Source organism: Oncorhynchus mykiss, chromosome 15 (genome assembly GCF_013265735.2).
Source record: "Oncorhynchus mykiss isolate Arlee chromosome 15, USDA_OmykA_1.1, whole genome shotgun sequence".
In the NCBI taxonomy this organism is placed as follows: domain Eukaryota; kingdom Metazoa; phylum Chordata; class Actinopteri; order Salmoniformes; family Salmonidae; genus Oncorhynchus; species Oncorhynchus mykiss.
The window spans coordinates 59,238,904-59,262,833 of NC_048579.1; the positions used below are offsets into that span (position 1 = coordinate 59,238,904).

Below are 23,930 nucleotides of genomic sequence, written 5' to 3' on the forward strand. Positions count from 1 at the left end.
GCTGCGCTTACAGACAGCCCAATTCTGGGATATATTTTTTTAATTACAAATTGGTCTTTTGACCAATCACATCAGGATGTGAAAAGATCTAAGCACAGCCTTGAATCTGGCAGTTCTCTAGTTGCCAGGTTGAACAAATACAATGTGAAGCATTGTAGTGGCTGTTTGTATTCAATCAGAAGAGGTTGTGGGTTCAAATCCTATTTTCAGGGGTGCAACTTTCACTGTGGACATGCATTGTTTTTTTTGCCATCATTGTAAGCCCGCCACACACTTACGATACATTTATTAAACATGTGAGTGAGTTTGTCACAACGCGGCTCGTGGGAAGTGACAATATAATCAATCACTTTACTCTTACATATAAAACTTTATTTGTTCATTGTGAATAACTCACCACAGTTTAATGAGAATGGTGTGCTTGAAAGGATGTACATAACTCTGCAATGTTGGGTTGTAGTGGAGTCTCTGTCTTAAATACTTTTCCAAACAGTCTGTGCCTGTATTTAGTTTATGCTAGTGGGGGCCGAGAATCCACTCTCACATAGGTATGTGGTTGCAAAGTCTTAACAGCGTGATTTGCCAAGGCAATAAACTCTGAGCACTGCCCTATCCAGAAATCTGGCAGTGGCTTCTGATTAAATTACATTTTCATAGAACCACTTGTTGAAATTTCAGTGAGGCTCTCTTTTCCAGATATTGGTAAGTGGACTGGAAGCAGGGCATGAGAGTGATAACGAATCAAGTTGTTTGTGTCGTCCGTTTCGGGAAAGTACCTGCGTAATTGCGCACCCAACTCACTCAGGTGCTTTGCCATATCACATTTGCACACAAAAAAAATCATACAATGATGGAAAGACCTGTGTGTTGTCCTTAATGCAGACAGAAAAGAGCTTATTAATCATATCCTCAATTTTGTCCTGCACATTAAATATAGTTGCGGAGAGTCCCTTAATTGACCCCCCATAAACGTAACGGACATATATATATATATACCAGCTGTGCCAGGCCCGTCACGTCTGTCGACTCATCCAGCTGTAACGCATTTAATTCCTGGCTTGTATGCAAAGCAGTAAATGTTTCAAAACATCTCCTGCCGTGTCACTGATGCGTCGGGAAACAATGTTGTTTGATGAAGGCATTGTCCCAGCCATATCCGCAGCAACAGGAAGAATTAAGTCCTCCACAATAGTATGGAGTTTGCCTGTCCTAGTCACTCGGTAGCTCACCATATAAGACGCTTCTAGCCCCTTATTAATGGTATCGGTTGCTTTTACACATGTCTTACTACTCGAAAGTCGCCTTTATTCTCGCTCCATACACTAATTCGGCTTATTTTTCAAATTGGCATGTTTTGTTTCTAAATGTTTGCGCAAGAGTGAAGGTTTCCTGTGAGAAAGTAACGGTTAATGTGATTGGATGTTAATTATTCTGCCACCAGTATTTGACATTGTGTTATTTCACTGAACACTAGATGGTTTCATTGTATTTTTGGCAGTGAAACGAGGCTACTCAGGCAAGAAAAAAATAAAAAAACCTCACCCAAATGTATAGCCCGTTGGAAAATAATGTACCATTTGAAAATGTTTAGAAATTATTTAAGAAGTGAATCATATTTGGCATACCCCCTACAGCATTGTGCTACCCCAGCTTGGGAATGCCTGGGCTAGTATATACAGTTATATGTAGCCCATCATTTTTTTACCATATTAGTTTTTATTGACAATTCCTTACAAAAAAAAGATGCATAGAAACAGTACACAGTACATTAGTGTTCACTGGTATGGTTATGGCTTGCAGAACGACATCATTGCTTTGTGGTGATGTTTACATTCTAGAAGGTTGGGCTTCCATGTAATGTTCCTAAAATTCATGGATATTATGACAAATTCAACAACATGGGAGGACAAACCAAAGTGATAATAGTGAAATAATTTGGGACACAAACAAAACATGCAGATAGGAGCATCAAATGAGAGGACAACATGGAGAGGAAATTATAATTCTGGATTAAGCCAGCCTGCAATGTTTTGACTTCAGTTGAGCACAGCCAACTGTGGTCTGACGACAGATCTAAGTGTCCCACTGCACCTTGACCAATCTTTCAGGTTATATAATGGCTAATAATTACTTCCAAAAATAAGTCGGGACAAGGGCATACCATGTAAGGGACTCATTTGTGGATATTCAAACAAATATATAAAAACCAGTTCTGCAATACAATAAAAGTATAAAGTATAAAATAAATGCTCCTATGTTGAAATCTCAATTAATGCACTACATTTCGACAACTTAAATAAATACACATGTATAACTTCACTTGGGAATGCAGAGAGAGATCGTAAATTGCTGAAATGACAACAACTTAAGTCTAAGGGCATAAGTGGTCTCACAGGTTGTAGAAGCGAGCCAGTCACAGCTCTTCATTAGGTTGGCATGGCGACGCCAGCAGGGGCCAATGTGTATAAAACCTGGATTGCTGATGCTATGTAAATGGCCATATTGGTACTCCTCAGAAGGAGCACTCCTCCATAGGAATGAATTGAATTCTACAGCATTCCACGAAAATGTTAAAGGACAAAATTACATGTATTTAGGTATTTATTCTATTAGGTGTCTAATAGAATATACTTGTCAAAAACAAATGTAGACATTGCATTTCTATAACTTCCAACATCTTTTTACAATGGAGGAGTAACAAAACAGCACCCCGTCAGTCATCTAAAGTTAATACATATAATTGGCGGGGACTCTCCCTCACATGTTGGAGTCGTCATCGGTGATACTGGCCTCGGGGGAGCGAGAGGAGACCTCGCTGAAGAACTCATCTTCCTTCAGCATGCTCTGAAACATGCAGGAGAAAACACACTAAAGTCACACAGGAAAACGAGGAGATCAATAACAGTGCCAGAAGAGTGCCATGGCTGTTTTGCTAGAGCACAGCTTGCTGAGAGGTTCGTCAAGTGATTTGATGTGTGATCATGTGGGGAAAAAATTGTGTGGGGGGGGGGGGGGGGGGGGATTTTACTTATTTTTTCGATCTTGTCTCATCGCTGCAACTCCCCAATGGGCGGCGAAGTTTGAGTCATGTGTCCTCCGAAACATGATCCACCAAACCTCACCTCTTAACACCCACCCGCTTAACCTGGAAGCCAGCCACACCAATGTGTCAGAGGAAACACTGTTGAACTGACGACCGGGGTCAGCCTGCAGGCACCCAGCCAGCCACAAGGAGTTGCTAGAGCGCAATGAGCCAAGTAAAGCCCCCCTCCCTGGCCAAACTCTCCCCTAATTGTGCACCGCCCCATGGGACTCCCGATCACAGCCAGTTGTGATACAACCCGGGATCAAACCCGGGTCTGTAGCGACACTTCTAGCACTGTAATGCAGTACTTTAGACTGCTGCGCCAATTGGGTGGCCTCATGTGAGCATTTTAATGACTTCTTACCGTCAGGTTGTCGATTTCCTCAGAAAATGCTCCTATCTGCCTCACAGCCCCTTCCGAGTCCTCCATCTAAGAGTACAGACAGTGTTCAAGAGCACTTCACATGGAAAATGAAAAGTAAACAAGCGATCCTCTTGTGGTACCACATTCCACCCTCATCTGTTCATTAGAGTGCTCTAACCTCACCTAAAGCATGATCATTAATGCTTATTAAATAGTGGAAGGGGCGCCAAAAAGCCACACTAAAACGCCCATAATAGTACCTATATCCATATAGGTAACACATTCCCTGAAGTAGAAGGGGTTAATGACAGTCCCTTACCTGCTCCAACTGGTCCAGGTCGTCCTCGTAGCTCCTCAGGCCCCCCTGGAAGCTGCTGTTCTTGGGCATCTCCACATCCATGGGGCACACGTACTCCTCGCTGTCCTCCTGGCGCTTCTTACGCAGGGTCCCGAAGCCACCGAACGACAGCTTTCTGGGCTGGAGGAGGAGAGAGGATGATGGGAGAGTGGGTCAAATGGGGACAAACGTCTGTGTTCCGATAGAGTTAAAAAGCAGTCTGTCCTCGTCTCCTTTTCCTGCTGACCATTGATCTGACAGGACACAAACCTATCCAGTCCATTCACACATAAGTGGTCATGAGGCCAACTTAGAGTGGTGGGACACAGCCATGGTCACTGATCAGATCAATAAACCTTCACTGATCCCCAAAGCTCTGTATGTCTAACAAGATGCCGCCTCCCAGACAGCGAGTTGCCCCTACCTTGACCTTGGCGGTGGCAGTGAGCAGGGTGTAGTCAGGGTTCTCCAGACACTCCTGTTTGCTGCGCTGGGCAGCGGAGCCGATGAGCAGGTGGAAGTGGGTGGCCAGGTGGCGGCGCAGCAGGGTCTTGTTGGGAGGGATGTTGAGCAGGAGGGCTAGGGACTCCACGTTGAAGCGAGGCTCCAACACCTGAGACAGGGAGAGATGCAAATGAAGAGTGAGACATACACCAGTAAAAGGCAGTCAATGTATGTCTACGTTGATGAAGGCATGTGTTCCTGAAATGAGTCAGTGGCAAGCCAATTCAAACAGAGACCCCCCCCTCTCACCATGACCCCCCCGTGCACACCGCTGCCCCTCAGGTTAGGAGCGTACTCAGCCAGGTCCACTGATCTCAGCCACTCCATCACTCTGTGATTGGTCCACTGGGAGATCTCTGCTGGCGTGATGTTATTCTGGGGAGACATTTTTTTAAAGTTGGTGTTAATAAACTCTTTTTTCCCTACATGATTAACACCACTGAAATGTAACTGAACTGGTGAAGTGAGAGGCCATGTGTATAGTGGACATGGATATGAACTCACAGGGACAGAAAGAACGAGAGAGGAAGAGGGATACTTTATTTATTTAGTAGTGTCTAAACCGTACCTCGTCAGAGGGCCGTCGGCGGAGGCAGTTGGGCTCGTAGAAGTTGAGCCGGAGGACCTGGATGGCTCTCTTGATGCTGAGGTGGTGGAGAACACTGCCCACTTTTAGAGACAGCAGGTCATCCTGAAGGGGACATACACATACACTTATCTCTGTCAGGAGAACGTTCAAAAGATGAGACAAAAACAAATGTTATTTTATTTAATAGACTTTATTCATCCCCTCTGACATTGATTCTAATTCATTTTAGCCGCGTTAGACCAACTATTGCAATTTAACACTCACCACAGTCATGTAGTGTAGCATTCGCCCATCGACCCTCCCCTCATCAAACTGGCTCTTATACTGCGGCAGACCAATGTCATCAAGCCATCCTGAGAAACACCAAAACAACTCAATCAATAACAATTCACAAAACAGAAAGGTATTCAACTCTTCATTGCTAACTCTGAGGCGGTGGTCAGTGGTCACTCACTGGTCACCCAGTTGTGGTCCAGTTTGGCCTTGCTGACATCCTCCTCTGATCCCAGTGCCTGGAGAGCCAGCTGCAGCTTCTTCCTGTGGAGGGGCTGTTTGATCCCCAACTCCTGTTGCCACAAAAAAATGTATGGGTTGTTTAAGACATCTCACATACTGTACAGTTAGGAAGAGCGTGATGGAGAAAATAGATGTTTGTCAGGACATACAGTGGGGCAAAAAAGTATTTAGTCAGCCACCAATTGTGCAAGTTCTCCCACTTAAAAATATGAGGCCTGTAATTTTCATCATAGGTACACTTCAACTATGACAGGCAAAATGAGAAAAAAAATCCAGAAAATCACATTCTAGGATTTTTAATGAATTTATTTGCAAATTATGGTGGAAAATAAGTATTTGGTCACCTACAAACAAGCAAGATTTCTGGCTCTCAGACCTGTAACAACTTCTTTAAGAGGCTCCTCTGTCCTCCACTCGTTACCTGTATTAATGGCACCTGTTTGAACTTGTTATCAGTATAAAAGACACCTGTCCACAACCTCAAACAGTCACACTCCAAACTCCACTATGGCCAAGACCAAAGGACTGTCAAATGACAACAGAAACAAAATTGTAGACCTGCACCAGGCTGGGAAGACTGAATCTGCAATAGGTAAGCAGCTTGGTTTGAAGAAATCAACTGTGGGTGCAATTATTAGGAAATGGAAGACATACAAGACCACTGATAATCTCCCTCGATCTATGGCTCCACGCAAGATCTCACCCCGTGGGGTCAAAATGATCACAAGAACGGTGAGCAAAAATCCCAGAACCACACGGGGAGACCTAGTGAATGACCTGCAGAGAGCTGGGACCAAAGTAACAAAGCCTACCAACAGTAACACACTACGCCGCCAGGGAATCAAATCCTCCAGTGCCAGACGTGTCCCCCTGCTTAAGCCAGTACATGTCCAGGCCCGTCTGAAGTTTGCTAGAGAGCATTTGGATGATCCAGAAGAAGATTGGGAGAATGTCATATGGTCAGATGAAACCAAAATATAACTTTTTGGTAAAAACTCAACTCGTCGTGTTTGGAGGACAAAGAATGCTGAGTTGCATCCAAAGAACACCATACCTACTGTGAAGCATAGGGGTGGAAACATCATGCTTTGGGGCTGTTTTTCTGCAAAGGGACCAGGACGACTGATCCGTGTAAAGGAAAGAATGAATGGGGCCATGTATCGTGAGATTTTGAGTGAAAACCTCCTTCCATCAGCAAGGGCATTGAAGATGAAACGTGGCTGGGTTTTTCAGTATGACAATGATCCCAAACACACCGCCCGGGCAACGAAGGAGTGGCTTCGTAAGAAGCATTTCAAGGTCCTGGAGTGGCCTTGCCAGTCTCCAGATCTCAACCCCATAGAAAATCTTTGGAGGGAGTTGAAAGTCCGTGTTGCCCAGCAACAGCCCCAAAACATCACTGCTCTATCTAGAGGAGATCCGCATGGAGGAATGGGCCAAAATACCAGCAACAGTGTGTGAAAACCTTGTGAAGACGTACAGAAAACGTTTGACCTCTGTCATTGCCAACAAAGGGTATATAACAAAGTATTGAGATTAAGTATTTGGTCAATAACAAAAGTTTTTTTCCACCACCATTTGCAAATAAATTCATTAAAAATCCTACAATGTGATTTTCTGGATTTTTTTTCTCATTTTGTCTGTCATAGTTGAAGTGTACCTATGATGAAAATTACAGGCCTCTCATCTTTTTAAGTGGGAGAACTTGCACAATTGGTGACTGACTAAACTTTTTTGCCCCACTGTATGTAGCAAAGTGAACATTAACCAACTATAAGCTTTAACATTGTGGGTTTCATTAAAATGTCTAGCGACACAGAACTTAAACACAGAATGCACAAAACGCCTCCTGGAAGCTCCACTGAGCCATCCTACCTTCTCCAGGTCGTGCTGGGAGGCCTGCAGCAGGGTGAATCCTGAGCGGATCCACTGCTGGGCTTGAGCCATGTGCATCCCCAGGCCCTGCTCCTGCAGCCACACACACACCTGCTCCTTACTCCACTGAGCAAAGGGAGCGTCCACATCACTGAGGGGGGAGAGAGCGAACACACTCACCTTTAACGTGGAGGGTAAACAGTACATCATTCATTCCCATTTGCTCCTCTGACACCACAAAATCCAAAAACTGTAATACTGTAGACTTAGTTCCAATAAACCTCTGATCCCTTCCTCTACGTTTCTAGTTACCGATACTAGACTGTCTCTCTGTGTGTGTAAGAGGTGAGCTTCACATACTTGGCGCTGTGCTGCAGGTCACGTGACCAGCCCAGTCGGGGGCCGGCCGTGGCTCTGACTCCTCCCCTCCTGAACTCAGTCTCCTCCAGGTCTAGCGAGGTGGAGTGACTTCTCTTCAGCCTAGAGGGGCCAGAACACAACACGCCTAAATATCCTGCCATGCTCTGTCCTCGTGTTACAGCAAACCCTCTGTCCTCGTATTACAGTTAATAAAGCAATGGTTTCATTTAAAAACCCTGGCTCCATCTTAATTCATCTTTCCCAAATGTCTTGCATACTAACTCCTCACCTCCTAAACTTAGGGAATAATGAGAACATTTTGACCCACCTGCCTAAGAACTTCATAAAGCCTCTGGACTTCTTCTTGGCCTCTGGTGAGGAAGGTAGGGTCTGGCTGCTGTCTCCTCCCTGAGGTTTGTCTGGTGGGGCACCAGCCAAGTCCAAGTGGTCTGTGCCATTACGCTCGGTCTCAGCTGGATTCAAAACACACACACCTGTTAGATCAACAGCCGACATCTGACAATCCACCACTATTTAGGAAACTCTGGAGGCCAAAACTGTCCAAGGACTACAGCTGTAATGGCCACCACAACCACTTCTGGACTACATCTTCCACTAAACACCACCATCACCACCAGGAGTACGCCAAGAACCACTCAAAAGCACCTCAACTCGATCCGCACATGCAAAGGACTGGTTGGCATGAACTGCTGATGCAAATTCATAGACTTCCAACAGTAAAAGACACATCTCAGAGGCGCATCTTTAAGGACAGCTAGCAGAGTTAAGCGGCATCATTGCAGATGGTGTCACGTCATGGATAAGGAACAACTGGATGGGATTTAAAAGGGGAAAGAAATCACACTAAAAACCACCCAGCTCACACCAGCGATCAACTAAACTTTTCACTTGCTTGATACAAGTGAAAAATGAAGAGTAGGAAAGATGGAGGTAGGGGCATATCTAGGGATTCTTCACACAACAATGTAACCATTTACCACCCAATCAGCCTCAAGAGGGTTCAGAAAAACAGACTGCTGTTTCATTTAGTCTACGATGGGTCTGGTTGTATGGTAGATGGTGATCACATTGTTGCACTAGTATCCCTGCACACATCCAGTGTTCATCCTGATCTGCCATACTGCAGGCCTGGCCCGTCTGTGGGGCTCTGCGCTGCAGACTACTGTACTGTACCCAACGTAGGCGCACTCGCACTCCGGCTGCGATCTTCACATCACATAGAGCCATGGAGAATAGAGAGAGCAAGGACAGAACATAGTTAACTAGTGTGAATACTACCAGACAGACAGAGACAGACATAAGAAAACACACATTAAGGTATTGAACTGTGAATGTTTTTTTTACATCATGAACAGAGAGTAGTATTTATTGTTCACACCACCCCGTGCAGAGGAACGAGCACCCTTCTCCCCGTGTCCTTCCTGCCCCCCCCCCAACGATGAGACTCACCCAGATTTGGGGCACTGGACGTCCTCTTGCCTCCACGCATCTTGAAGAAACCACGTCCAAAGGAGGAGCGGGCCTTCTTGTTCCCAAAGCTTTCATTACTGCTGGGGTTTGATGGGGGGCTGGGCACCTCAACTGTGGTCTAGGGGGAGGGGATCATTATGAGTACATAAATCTAATAAAATATCTCCCAATAGAACCAGCTCCATAGTTCTGCTGTTGTACCACCAGGTGGCAGTAGAGTAACATGACTGTCAAATACACATTGCTCAAAACAACCCATTGCTATTATGATTCCGTATCATCCGGACAGACAGTCCGGAGTCCAGTCAGCTGTCACAGTGGGGCTCAGTGACTCCGCACTCCATGTGGGGGAGATAAGAGATAGAACTATGCCTTCTTTTATGACTGGCTCGTTTGGGAGACATGACTCTGAGACTCTCCCACGTTGAGAGGTCAAAAGGTCAAAGAGGCTCTAGTGTTCTAATTTGGGTGACAAAAAAAGGGGGTAGAGAGACCTGATTTAAGACAGTCAGGCTAGAGCAATGGGTCCGTAACCAAAAGGTTGTTGGTTCTAACAACCGAGCCGACAAAGTGAAAAATCTGTCAATGTGCCCTTGAGCAAGGCACGGAACTCTAATTTTCTCCAGCGGCGCTGTACTACGATGGCTGACCCTGTAAAACAACACATTTCACTGCACCTATCTGGTGTATGTGACAATAAAACATATTTTTACATACAGTACCAGTCAAGTTTGGACATCTACTCATTTAAGGGGTTCTCTTTATTTTTACTATTTTCTACATTGTAGAATAATAGTGAAGACATCAAAAACTATGACAGATACACATATGGAATTATGTAGTAACCCAAAAAAAGTGTTAAACAAATCAAAATGTTTTTTTTTTATATGAGATTCTTCAAAGTAGCCACCCTTTGCCTTGATGACAGCTTTACACTCTTGGCATTCTCACAACCAGCCAGGTCGCAGTTGTAAATAAGAACTTGTTCTCAACTGGCCTACCTGGTTAAATAAAAAAAACGAGGTAGTCACCTGGAATGCATTTCAATTAACAGGTGTGCCTTATTAAAAAGTTAATTTGTGCAAATTCTTTCTTTATGCGTTTGAGACAATCAGTTGCCTGGCCGGCCCTGTTCGGGGGTATCGTCAGACGGGGCCAGTGTCTCCCGACCCCTCCTGTCTCAGCCTCCAGTATTTATGCTGCAATAGTTTGTGTGTCGGGCTAGGATCAGTCTTATGTGGAGTATTTCTCCTGTGTGAATTTAAGTCCCTCTCTCCCCTCAGGTTTCTGTACAACACTTTGTGACATCGGCTGATGTACAAAGGGCTTTATAAATACATTTGATTGATTGACAAGGTAGGGGTGGTATATAGATAGCCATATTTGGCAAAAGACCAAGTCCAAATTATGTCAAGAACAGCTAAAAAAAAGCAGAGAGAAACGACAATCCATCATTACTTTAAGGCATGAAGGTCAGTCAATTTGCAAAAACCATCAAGTGCTATGAAACTGGCTCTCATGAGGACCTCCACAGGAAAGGAAAACCCAGTTACCTCTGCTTCAGAGGATAAGTTCATTAGAGTTACCAGCCTCGGAAATTGCTGCCCAAACCAAAGCTTCGCAGAGTTCAAATAACAGACATCTCAACCTCAACTGTTCAGAGGAGAAAACAGAGTGAAATCGGGCCCTCACAGTCTAATTGCTGCCAAGAAACCACTACCTAAGGACACCAATAATAAGAAGAGACTTGCATGGGCCAAGAAACATAAGCAAATGGACCTTAGACTGGTGGATATCTGTCCTTTGAGGAGTCCAAATTTGAGATTTTGGGATCCAACCGCTGTGTCTTTGTAAGATGCACGGTAGGTGAACGGATGATCTCCACATGTGTGATTCCCACCGTGAAGCATGGAAGAGGTGGTGTGATGGTGCTTTACTGGTGACACTGTCAGTGATTTATTTAGAAATCAAGGCACACTTAACCAGCATGGCTACCGCAGCATTCTGCAGCAATACGCCATCCCATCTGGTTTGCGCATAGTGAGACTATCATTTGGTTTTCAACAGGATAATGACCCAAAATACACCTTCAGGCAATTAGGGGATATTTGACCAAGAAGGAACGTGATGGAGTGCTGCATCAGATGACCTGGCCTCAACAATCACCCGACCTCAACCCAGTTGAGATGGTTTGGGATGAGTTGGACCGCAGAGTGAAGGAAAAGCAGCCAACAAGTGCTCAGCATATGTGGGAACACCTTCAAGACTGTTGGAAAAGCATTCCAGATGAAGCTGGTTGTGAGAATGCCAAGAATGTGCAAAGCTGTCATCAAGGCAAAGGGTGGCTACTTTGAAGAATCTAAAATATAACATGATTTGTTTAACACTTTTTTGGTTACTGATTCTATAGGTGTTATTTCATAATTTTGGTGTCTTCACTATTATTCTACAATGTAAAAAATAGTAAAAATATAGAAAAACCCTTGAATGAGTAGGTGTGCCCAAACTTTTGGCTGGTACTGTATATAAACTCCATGATGGCAGCAAGTCAAGGTCTTTCCAGTTAACCCACTATTCACCATCACCCCAGGAGAGAGGGGACAGTCTTACCTGCTCTGTGTTGCTGTTTATGTGGCCCAAGCTACCTGCTGAATGTGGTGGGACTTCTGGTGGACTGCAAAGAGAATGGAAAGTTAACCGACAGTCTAGACCTAGAGATGATGAATATACAGACAAACTAAAACAGTGACCCAATGTGCAAATAGTCCATGGGAGTGTAGTTTGTCCAGAGAAAAGCCAACCTCACCTGTCTGTGTCTGGTTCCTGTATCAGGCTCTCCTGCTCCAGCTCTGAAAACACTGCAATTGATGGAATCTGGGAGGAGGAGATGAGAGAGGAAGAGAAAGGAATTACAAGAGTCAACGTCACTAAATTAATGTGTCGTCAATGTCGCAAAGCACAGTGGACAGTTTCAAATGGTTAGGTAGTTGCTGTCCAGCTAAACCAGTACCCCAAGCCTGTTGACCCTCACATTCCTAACATTACGATGTGGTAAGGAAGTCTAGTCTCGGGTCCATCCTGTGTGTGATACATTGTTATGACAGGGGAGGTTGTTACCTCGTCACAGCTCCTTCCTGTCTCCTCCCCAACCGCCAGTGTGGCCTGGTCTGTATCCATGGCGACCTGAATGGAGGGGGATCTGTCATCCTGGATGTCATCATAATTGTCTTCATTCAGTGTGTCTGGAGGGGGAACAGTTATAATTGTTACACAAAATTATCAAGTCCATTATTCTACACTATCAAACATGTGATTGATCTAGTCCAATAAATAAAAAATGAATGGACAATTGCAATGATACCGATAAAACAAATCATTACTAGTTTCACACTCCTTTAACATAGTTTCACCTTTCATCAAGTCCTGGACCTTCTTGTACCGTGTGATAGACTCCTGAAGCTCCTCGATCCTCCGGTCCTGTGGGTGAAGGATGGTAGATCAGAGTTAGAAAAGCCATTGAGATTCCCATGCGTCAACTACAGCAGTCTTTATGAAACAGTGTAAACAGGAGCTCCAGTACCTTGTCATTGCTTGCTGACATCAGGGAATCCATGGCCCTCTTCATCCTCAGCACGTCCACATCTGGAAAACAACAAGCGTGCCCCCACAGGGATCAGACAGACAGACACATTGTCTGGTGTCTACTGCTGTCTATCCACACTGGTGGAGTCTATAAAGAACAACATGCAAGTCAAGTCCACTTAAGCTACAGGAGTATATGGGGCAGGTTCAAGGACAATCAATTCTTAAAGTGAATACATTGCACTCTACATAAATTGCATACCCCTTTGGTAAATGGGTGATAAGAGCCTCAGCTGTGGGTTGAAAGAGTCAGAGATCATGTCTAAACATGCTTGGTATGAGCCCTGAAGACAGATAAGACGATAGTAAGGTGGAAAGTACAACATCTCCCTTTCTTCCCCATCTGTGTGAGAGTGAGACAGGATGCTTTGAAAATTGTATTTCAGGGGGAAAAGTCCAATGCTCAGGCCATGTCTTGATGGTATCCATCATTACTTAAGGGGACTTAAGGGCAGAAATAACTGCAGACAAATTAGGAAAAGGAATGTTGGAAAAATGTTGCCGTAAATCTGTCAAGGTGCAAGTTAAGCCTATTGAAATATTCTGGCTCCTCGTGTGTGAGGGTGAAGTGAGGTTCCCCTCCCTCCCACATGTCTAGTAACCGTACTCCCACCTTTCTCTCCATCTGTTCTGTCTGGGGTCAGCACTCCCTGTGTAGCCTGGTCTCTTAGCCTCCTCAGCTCCTCCAGCTGCCTCTGAAGAGTCTGCAGTTCCTCCTGAATGGGAGAGGATCATGTTCGGGACCATTCAGACCTCATTAAACTACAGATACATATCTAGGCCCATATTCATAAAGTGTCTCAGAGTAGAGGGGTAGACTATAAAGCAGGATCAATGAGCTGACTTGCCTAAATATTCACAAATTACATTTTTTAGAGAGATAAACTTGAAAATGGGCATGGCCTAATTGACTCAACAACCGAAAACACCTACGTTTATCTTTCTTAATGAACCAGAAAATCAGTAGTTATTTCTGTTAACCCAATGAACCTGCGTTGTAGTGTACCCCTTAGGAGTGTTGATCTAGGATCAGATTCCATTCATTTTTATCGAACATGTAAAAATCCTACTAGACAAGCACTCTTCGTACGAGACGCTTTATGAATACAAGCCAAGATCTAGATAAGAACCCAGCTAGACAGAGTTAGACCAAACTGAAAGTAAAAACACAGTCTGATGCCAACTGTGCTGCAGGGCAGTATGGCCCAGAATAAGTTTAGAGTGAGGATACATTCTACCAGAGGACTGGTGTCTTAACCAGAGAACCATACAAACACACTGTAAACATGTCAATTTCTTTCACATTCCACTGAGAAAGAACAGCTCCATTGGGATGTTCATCCCCAGCAGAAGGTCATCCGTGACCGTTCAGCTCCACCCATTAGTTTAGCTTACTTAGCCAAAGGTTTAAGACATTTAGCATCAATGTACAGTTAACATAAAATTAAGTGGATCAAGGTAGGAAGTGAAGAAAAACTAGTGTGTTAAGAAATCTGCAACTTATACTTAGCTGGTAGGAGAACTTAGTCAAAGTGGAAGTGTGGTGAAAGTTGGAAAAGCAGATAGGGTCAATGGACAGAGGGAAGGTTGAGAGGCCTGTAGGGACAGACAGGGAAAAGCAGAGCACTCTGTGTTAACTTCTGTACCACACCTCCAGTGAACTTCAACCTGCCCATGTTCCATTCCTAGGGCTGCACAGGTTAGCACATTGCAGGGGAGAAGTTAGCCAAGCAGGAGTGAGAGATGAGGAGAGAGGAGACAAAGGGTATGAACCATGAAGGAAGGTGGTATTACTAAGAGTGAAAGCAGTGATTTATAACCAACATACAAGGGAACAATAGATTCAGTACCTACATGATGTAGAAAAAGTGTAGAGGGAGTCAAACTTAATCTGTGGACCATATGTCATGCACAATCTAATGTGAACAGATTGATCTAAAGCCTTCATATTGCAGACAGATTCTTAGCCATGCTACTCACTTTGGTGGATTTAAGTTTCTTCTCACACTGCAGTCTTTCATTCTCTATATCGGTCACCCTGAACCGCAGGTCATTGACTTCCTGGTACAACCCCTGGGGAGGTAAAAGACTACATTACCCACAAGCCCAAGGGGGGGGGGGGTCATCTGAGAGTTTTGGAGCAAATGTTGGGGATGTTTTTGTGGAGTGAAAAATCCCCAATGAGGCACCAACGATTATTTAGAGAGCGAGACACAGAGAAGCCCACGCCAACACGGAGACAGATTCTTGATTTGGAAGGAAGTGTCATGGTCAATTACCATTACAACTGCTTTTATGTGATGGATAATACATACTCCTGTACCTTGGGGCAATTACCGTATAGATGGAGCACTCAGGAAATATGCATCGTCATTAAACAAGAATGTGCTACATGATTCACAACGCACACATTTAGACAAGAGTAAAAACCGCAGAGCACCATGGGTAGGAAAGAAGAAATGGATCAGACTCAGGGGTGTGTGATTTACAGCCGAACAAAGCCCAACATTAAACATATATGGAAGACATTGCTTTTCCACACACCGCTCCCTAAAGGTTATAGTAGTGTCGGGAAACCCACACTCAGGATCCAATATCCTGATTCCTCCAGCCCAGGCCTGCTCAGTGCTCGTGGATTAGGTGTATGGAATCCCTGACTGACTGTCAGACTCCCAGCTTCTCTGGAGGGGAGATTCATTATTTTATGAGAGGAAACAGCTGCTGGAGCAAGGGGGTGTTTTGGCACTCCCTGCCAGCCAATCAACCCGGGCCAGGATGTGCATGACGGATCAGGGCCCACTCCATCCAACGGAGACGGACCTCTGCATGGTCTCAGTGTGAACTATTAAACGTTTGGGTGACTGCCAAGATTCATTTAAACTCACATCCTACTATTATAAGATGTCTGCCTGCCGTTGAACGAAACTCCAAATATCTACCAAAGACAAGATATCTCTGTGAGGGTGAGTCTATTCCCATAATGCATCCGTGTACCTCACTATCCCTGCGATCTCTCGCCACAGTGGTCAGCTTCAGTTTCAGACTAGACACCTCGGTCATCAGCTCCAGCTTCTGGGTCTCCAGGGTGGACCTGGTCAAGAACTCCTGCACAGGACACAGTCACAGATTCAGTCACAGACGAGTAGGAGCGAAGTGTATTAATCAGTGTTCATTCAGAAAGATCATTTGGATCAAAAGGCTGACCAATACCTTGAGCCCAAGGTTCTGTCTGATAATAAGACAGAACATCCTGCTAATAACCATAATACACTGCAACCCTGCTGGGGCCTCACCTGCTGCAGCGTTTCTTCAGTGGCGTCGAGTTTCTCTCTGTGCTCCTCCAGACACATGTCCAGATCCCTGATCTTCTCCCCCTGCACCTCCACCTGGTCTGAGAGAACACTCACCTGGGGACAGTCGTCACTCAATAATATGCCACATGTCAACTGTGTGTTGTTTTCAGGGTAGGGGTTAGTGATCTAAGAGCATGCTCGGTGATGCAGGTCTTTCACTCACACCATGATAAGGTAAAAACTACTGAATTCAACAGCTACCTACCAAATACACTTTAAACAGAGCACCCTTGCTAATGTACGGTTTGCATGTACAATGTATTTGCTAATGTACACATTTTCTCAATATGGGGTGGTATTTCCTATTAGTTAAAGCTGGTCTCTGCTTGTTCATGGCCTCGTGACACACACCTGGAGAACAAGACACTCCTTATCACTCTCCACCCGTGACAGTCGTTCCTGGTAGATCATGGCGGAGCCATTTCCGTTGGTCTGAAATCACAAACAACCAAAGCCATCAGACGGCTGATCGCCAAGGACTTAGAGAGGCCATAAATATGGTCAGGAATAACACTTTGCCCTATCACCATACCAGGAAAGACTCCTGACCCTAGGAATAGAGCAGCCTCCAGTCATATGTACCACTCCATCTCAAAGGCCAGCATACAGCATTCAGGTGTCATAGCATCCCTACATTGAAAAACATCACATGATTTTTCCCTGGGGGGGACACACACACACGCGAAATGCATGTTATTTGAGAGCCACGTGAAGGTCGATAGGGTTCTCACATGCAAGTGCTTTGTGTGTGACTAAAGTGGAAATTGAATCAAAAACTAAACTCCTCTTCTCATATTTCACACAGAGAAAGAAAGGGCTTGAGGGGGAGGAAAACTGTGCCGCACTGCGAGTCATCTCCAGTGAAGAGGATGGAAACCATTTCAGACACCGCTCCAGAGACACTTCGTCACTCACAAAGCATGTCATCACACAATAGCCATACAATCAAAGGAATCAAGATATAAATAACAGGTAAGAAGACACAAAGCAGACCACTGCCCATGCAATCACATAAAAGGAATCTAGTCTAAATAAAAGTACTTTGATCTTCATGTGTGGAATACTCATCAGCAATACATTTTCCATGATTACACTCAAATTCTGAATATCTCAGGCATTAAAGAGATTATCCGGTACTTCTGTATACTTTTTAGCCAATAGTTCTGAAAGTAGCGCTCACGAGCCAAAAGTTTATGTACCACTTCATTGCTCTCTTGCTGCTGTGTGTGTGTGTGTGTGTGTGTGTATCTAACTAGCTGCCACTCAAATGGCAAGGGGTTGAAGCTAATTGTCTAGAACTGGAATTGCTAGGAGGCTGGCCCATGACGGGGAAAATGGGAATATAGAGCAGCACTCCTTCCCGAAAAACAGTTGCTTTCAAGACAGGGATTTCATGGCCGATTGAGCGAAGACAGTAATTCTGCATGTATGAAGTACACATTTAACAGGTTTAACATACTTAGTTCCAGAGCATGTCTTTAACAATAGTAAAAATACAGACTAACATTAACAGTGTTTGCATTTGCAACAGTAAGAGAACTGAGGGAGTTACCTACCAATTGACCCTGCTGCAGCCACTCCACTAGGCCATCGGCGGTGGTGTCAGGGACCTGGCAGCGGAGGCCCTCCCGCTCATCCTGGTCCATCATCTCCAGCGCCGCCCGCAGGTCCTCCAGCAGGTGCAGCGCCCGCAGGCTTCCCAGGAAGGGAGAGGTGGGCGACTGGCAGTCAAACAGCCCATTGGAGTAGCCCATGGCCTTGGAGCCTGTTGGGGCCAAGGTTAGGAGAGGAGTGGTTAGGAATAAATAAGGAAGTTAGAAGCATAGATATACAGTACCAGTCCAAAGTTTGGACACACCTACTCATTCAAGGGGTTTTCTTTATATTGTAGAATAATAATGAAGACATCAAAACTATAAAATGACACATATGGAATCATGTAGTAACCATGAAATTCTTCAAATAGCCACCCTTTGCCTTGACAGCTTTGCACACTTTTGACATTCTCTCAACCAGCTTCATGTAATGTAATGCATTTCAATTAACAGGTGTGCCTTGTTACAAGTTAAAGAAATTCCTTCCAAATGCATTTGAGCCAATTAGTTGTGTTGTGACAAGGTAAGGGTCGTATACAGAAGATGGCCCTATTTGGCAAAAGACCAAGTCCATATTATGGCAAGAACAGCTCAAATAAGCAAAGAGAAAATGACAGTCCATCATTACTTAAAGACATGAAGGTCAGTCAATCCGGAAAATGTTGAAAGTTTCTTAGAGGATAAGTTCATTAGAGTTACCAGCCTCAGAAATTGCAGCCCAAATAAATGCTTCAGAGTTCAAGTAACAGACACATCTCAACATCAACTGTTCAGGGGAGACAGTGTGAATCAGGTCTTCATGGTCGAATTGCTGCAAAGAAACCATTACTAACGGACACCAATAAAAAGAGAAATGTTTGGGCCAATAAAACGAGCAATGGTGGAACCGGTGGAAATCTGATGGTCTGATGAGTCCAAATTTGAGATTCTTGGATCCAAACGCTGCGTCTTTGTGAGACCAGACTAGGTTAACGGTTCCCACCATGAAGCATGGAGGTGGTGGTGTGATGGTGCTTTGCTGGTGACACCATCTGTGATTTATTTAGAATTCAAGGCACACTTAACCAGCATGGCTCCCACAGCATTCTGCAGCGACACACTATCCCATCTGTTTTGCACTTAGTGGGACTATCATTTGTTTTTCAACAGGATAATGACCCATCACACCTCCAGGCTGTGTAAGGGCTATTTGACCAAGGAGAGTGATGGGGTGCTGCATCAGATGAGCTGGCCTCAACAATCCCCAGACCTCAACCCAATTGAGATGGTTTGGGATGAGATGGACCGCAGAGTGAAGGAAAAGCAGCCAACAAGTGCTCAGCATATGTGGGAACACCTTCAAAACTGTTGGAAAAGCATTCCAGATGAAGCTGGTTGTGAGAATGCCAAGAGTGCGCAAAGCTGTCATCAAGGCAAAGGCTGGCTACTTTGAAGAATCTAAAATATAACATGATTTGTTTAACACTTTTTTGGTTACTGATTCTATAGGTGTTATTTCATAGTTTTGATCTCTTCACTATTATTCTACAATGTGGAAAATAGTAAAAATAAAAACCCTTGAATGAGTAGGTGTCCACACTTTTGACTGGTACATCTATAGTTTTAGCCCTGTGGTTAGACGTTTGAGCCTCTCCCATCCTCTCCTAATTCCCTTCAACGAGGAGCACTATCACCCGGTGGGATGTCATTGACCCATGTGATGCGCTACAGATGTGGATTTCTGAATGTGTCCTGAAAGTCACATACCACACATTTTAAAAGCAAAGAAAAACAGATTACATATCGATTCCAAAAAAAATGTTGGGTGCAAGAGGCCTGAGCGGAAGCTTATTTGTTGGACTTGGAAAAGCCATGTTTCCAGCATGTACTATAATCTGCTCGACAGCATCTGTCAACCGGCTCCAAAAGGTCAACCTTCACAGAAATGTAGAAGAGAAACATAAATATTGGGATAAATAAATAAACAAGTCTTCCCTAAAAGGCAGCCAGGGAGAGTGTGAACGCTGTGGTTTCTGTGGTAACAAGGGCTAGAGGATGTCACGTGATCAGCCATCCCTCTTGGAAAGGTCAATTCTATAAATTACACACGTCAGTGGAAAAGCCTGGGCTCATAAAGCTGTCTCCTCTGCTCATCTACCATTCCAAAAATCATAGTTCCAAAACCTCCCTCTGGTGTCTGACTTGTACCATTTTTTTTTTATTGCTTTGGTGCAATTGTCACTCAGAACGTGGTACATTCACAACTCTTAGTTCAACACTCAAAACAGAAATCAACAAGGCAGTTTCAAAACAAAGCACATTTGCAATTGACTAAGTACAAGACACAAGATCATAGACACTTGTGTTTCATCTAAAAATACATGTTTCATATTGCAATTTATGTTCGTTTTTATTTAACTAGGCACATCAGTTAAGAACAAATTCTTATTTACAATGACGGCCTACATCAGCCGAACGACGCTGGGACAATTGTGCGCCGCCCTACAAGGACTCCCAATCAGCCGGTTGTGATACAGCCTGGATTGAAACCAGGGTGTCTGTAGTGACGCCTCATGCAGTGCCTTAGACCACTGCGCCACTCGGGAACCCATGTTCATATAAAGCTATTTCACAATGCAATGTTCACATTACTTTTGATATGATTCTCTTCTATTTGCTTAAAATACATGTTATAATTACTTAATCTGACTGTCCTTAATTGATGACAACTTAAAGTTTGGTAAAGCTATAGATTTTACATGGTTTGTCAACTACAGAATGTACGTAACTAATGAAAGTTTATTAGTTGCGTACACAGATTAGCAGGTGTTACAGCAGGTGCAGTGAAATGCTTGTATTTCTAGCTCCTACAGTGCAGTAATACAACACCAATATGCAAATATTTCAGAAAGTCCAAAACAAGAAACACATCCCTTATACAGTAAACCTGTATCCAAAATGTATTTGCTGGGGCCACACTGCTCTACAAAAATTGCATTGGCCAATACAGTACTGTAATACCGTAGTATTCCATTTACATAGCAGACACTTTTATCAAAAGTGACTACAGTCCACATATTTGGTATGTGACCCAAGCAGGAATCGAAAACCCACAACTCGGGTTGCTAGTGCCATGCTCTTATGTACTGAGCCACATACATGACCACTACAATAAATACAGAACTGTAAAATACAATACAGATGGAAGACATAGGACTTACATCCCCATGGGCATGTCACCCTCCCTTCAGGTCATGGATGAGGCACGCAATGCCTGGAAATCATACTAGCAGTAGGCCTTGAATAATAATTTGTTTCCATCACTGCTGAAACAATGGAACGTCTTGCTTTCTCATATTGGAGGAGTGCACTGGGAAACATCCCAGACCAGTACCACATCCTAAGAGCAGCAGCATGGGAACCCTAGTCCTGAGGATTGATATCAGGGCTTATTTAAGAGGCATTTATGTACATATTTGAGGGGGATCAGCCTCACAGTTCAGAATGTGAGTGAGTTTTGCACGTTACCTGCTATGATCCCATCCATTTGCTCCAAGGCGGCTGCCAACATCTCGCTGGCATCGGACATCATCTTCACCCCCCCCCCCCCCCCCCCCACTGTGAATCTGTAAGAAAATAAGAATGTAATGTAATAAAAAGTAATGTAAGAAAAAGACCAATGTCGCCTCAACAGCCATTGCCCAGAAGACTACAGCCATTGCCCAGAAGACTACAGCCATTGCCCAGAAGACTACAGCCATTGCCCAGAAGACTACAGCCATTGCCCAGAAGACTACAGCCATTGCCCAGAAGACTACAGCCATTGCCCAGAAGACTACAGAGTACAGTACATGTTAGACAATGTGCGTGTAAAAACATCAGTCTGAAAATGTATGGCATTTCAAAGGCTTTTAAAACTTGAGCAGTAAATTACATTAACCCCCTGTGAAGTTCAAGTCTACACATTACACACAGACAGAACTAAAGTGGACAGAGACCACCCAAGAGTTAGGACCCCCTACATTACAACACAAGCAGATTTTACAACTTTAGTGATGATTACAGTAATATTTGATAAAAGGCATTTCTATGCACCTTAATTTGTAAGCCACTTCCTGGTAGTAATGATAATGTTCTAGCCTACAGTTAGTTGTAGAATGAAACTGCAAATAAGATGTAGGATTTTCTCCCTCCATGTGAATGGGACATTAGTGAATCCCCATGTCTTGTGTGATCAAGTGTAATTACAATGCATGGCAGAGGAACTGTGGAAAAGGATTGTCCCCATCTGTTTGATAAGCTCGCTAAACAGGAAATTGAAGCCCAATTGTCTGGTATTATTTTTGTTGTTTGGGGGCATTATGGTGTCCCTGGTACATTTGAATGAATATGAAATCATATTCCCCATTAAACATTTTTTTTATTTTTTTATTTTTATTTTTTAAATACATCAAATTGAAAAGGTTTCTAAAGAATATATTATCCATCATGAATATTCATGGTTGTATGATGACATTTTAACTGTTGTATTTCTCCCCCGATGCACTGGCTGAATAAAATGTGTCCTATCCTCCTACCTCAGAGTCAACAGCTTTACTCCTACCATACATGTATTCTCCTATACTGTAAATCTAGTGGCCTGAAGTTGTTGGGCATTTTTGTGCCTCACAACTTCCCCATTGATGACCGCATTTAGGACAGACCTCAGCAATTAACTTTAATAATGGGGTCAAGACTCAAGCCTATGACTGGGTGTTTCCATGGAGCAGGTGTGGGGCAACTGGGCCACCTAATGAAAAGAGAGGATAAGGTGATTGTAAACTGCCAGGCTGTTACCCAACATTGGCATATGGAGATTTCCAATGTAGGCCAATGTTCTTAGTTGATATTGACTGTCTAGGTAAAAACAATTGATCAGTGCCACTGGAATCAAAAACCAGAAAGGAATCTAAGACCATGGCATTGCGAGTGAATGCAAGTGAACTGCAAGTAACCACAACATGAGAGTCAAAAACAAAGAGGAGCTCTCAGAGGCAAAACCATTACAGTGATTTCTCACCTCAGCAAAGATTCCCTGAGACCAGTCATGGGGATTGAGAGTTGGTTCTTATCTGGAATAATGGCGCCATTCTACCAGGGATCTCTCCCCACAGCGTGTTGGCTTGACTGGAAATCCAAGCTTCCATAACAAAGCATCACTCCCAGCCTCCTGACCTCAGGATGTCACATGCAGCTCATTCACTTAAATGGACCAGATCACTTCACTTTCATGGTAGGCCTAACGTTATATTACATATTGAATTCACAAAAATAAATGTACAATCTGAATGAGAAATGTAAAATAGCCTGAGAGGATATGAAATCATCACGATGCAAAGTCAATTGAATTGGAGGGTAATGAGAGCTCTCTCCTTGTCCAGGGCAGAAGGGCAGCACAACTCAGGTTTGGAGGGGGGGGGGGCTCTTATAGCCTCATTGATCTTTATTAGAGGCAGGGAGAGGGAGAATGCACATTCAACAGAGGGCATTGTGTCCGGTCACTCACTTCCATCATGGGCCCTTTAGGCTACATAGGTAGCCTAAAGGGCTATCATTCTACACCTGCATTGCTTGCTGTTTGGGGTTTTAGGCTGGGTTTCTGTACAGCACTTTGAGATATCAGCTGATGTACGAAGGGCTATATAAAAATAAATTTGATTTGATTTGATTAATACTCCCTTCAAAATAAGCTCACATTCACCTTGCTATACAGCTGCACTACTCAATAAATAATGATTCATTGTGCCAGCGATGGAAGTGCAACTGAAAAGGGAGTTGCACAAACAGAAACATTTTCCAGTAGAAAACAATTCCCATTTTATAAAGATGCCCACATAATTGTCTTTGATGGTTCACAACCTTCCAAAAGCCACATAAAGCAGAATCAATGTTCACTGTACATTCCAACTGAAATAATCTGAATGACGTTATCGTCAAGATTAATTATTTGCTGACTTTTTCGGCTGAAATGTACTGCACCAAACATCTTAGTTAGATGTAAAATTACGCAACTAAGATCTCTTCGGGAAAAACTTCAAAACTAATGACAGATTTCTTGAGTTATCTTACATTAATTCTGATTATTTTGGAGGAAGTGTATACTGGCTACAGCATCTCAAAATGGACACTATTGCCGCTCTTTCTTATAAGAGAGTACGCGAGCACACTCATTCGGTTAGCCGAGTATGGCTAGGCGCCAGC

At 43.8% G+C, this 23,930-nt stretch overlaps 1 protein-coding gene across 4 annotated transcripts; it reads right to left on the bottom strand.

Annotated features, from left to right (window-relative positions):
* Positions 1–1,696: 1,696 nt before the first annotated feature.
* On the bottom strand, positions 1,697–21,316 carry LOC110490460 (liprin-beta-1). Of its 4 annotated transcripts, none has more exons than XM_036944844.1 (25): positions 21,219–21,316; positions 17,673–17,881; positions 16,468–16,548; positions 16,057–16,170; positions 15,758–15,868; positions 14,744–14,836; positions 13,377–13,479; positions 12,702–12,763; positions 12,532–12,598; positions 12,239–12,363; positions 11,928–11,995; positions 11,732–11,795; positions 9,101–9,239; positions 8,825–8,857; positions 7,959–8,103; positions 7,631–7,750; positions 7,271–7,421; positions 5,334–5,445; positions 5,144–5,232; positions 4,859–4,981; positions 4,540–4,665; positions 4,211–4,399; positions 3,769–3,927; positions 3,450–3,515; positions 1,697–2,844 (listed from the first exon to the last, which is right to left on the bottom strand). In XM_036944844.1, the coding sequence occupies exons 1-25, from the start codon at positions 21,280–21,282 to the stop codon at positions 2,758–2,760; spliced, it is 2,700 nt and encodes an 899-aa protein (XP_036800739.1). In that variant the 5' UTR covers positions 21,283–21,316; the 3' UTR covers positions 1,697–2,757. The 4 variants fall into 4 exon arrangements, with proteins under 4 accessions (XP_036800739.1, XP_036800737.1, XP_036800740.1 ...); XM_036944842.1 differs by having other exon boundaries at positions 16,057–16,209; XM_036944845.1 differs by lacking the exon at positions 8,825–8,857.
* Positions 21,317–23,930: the final 2,614 nt, after the last annotated feature.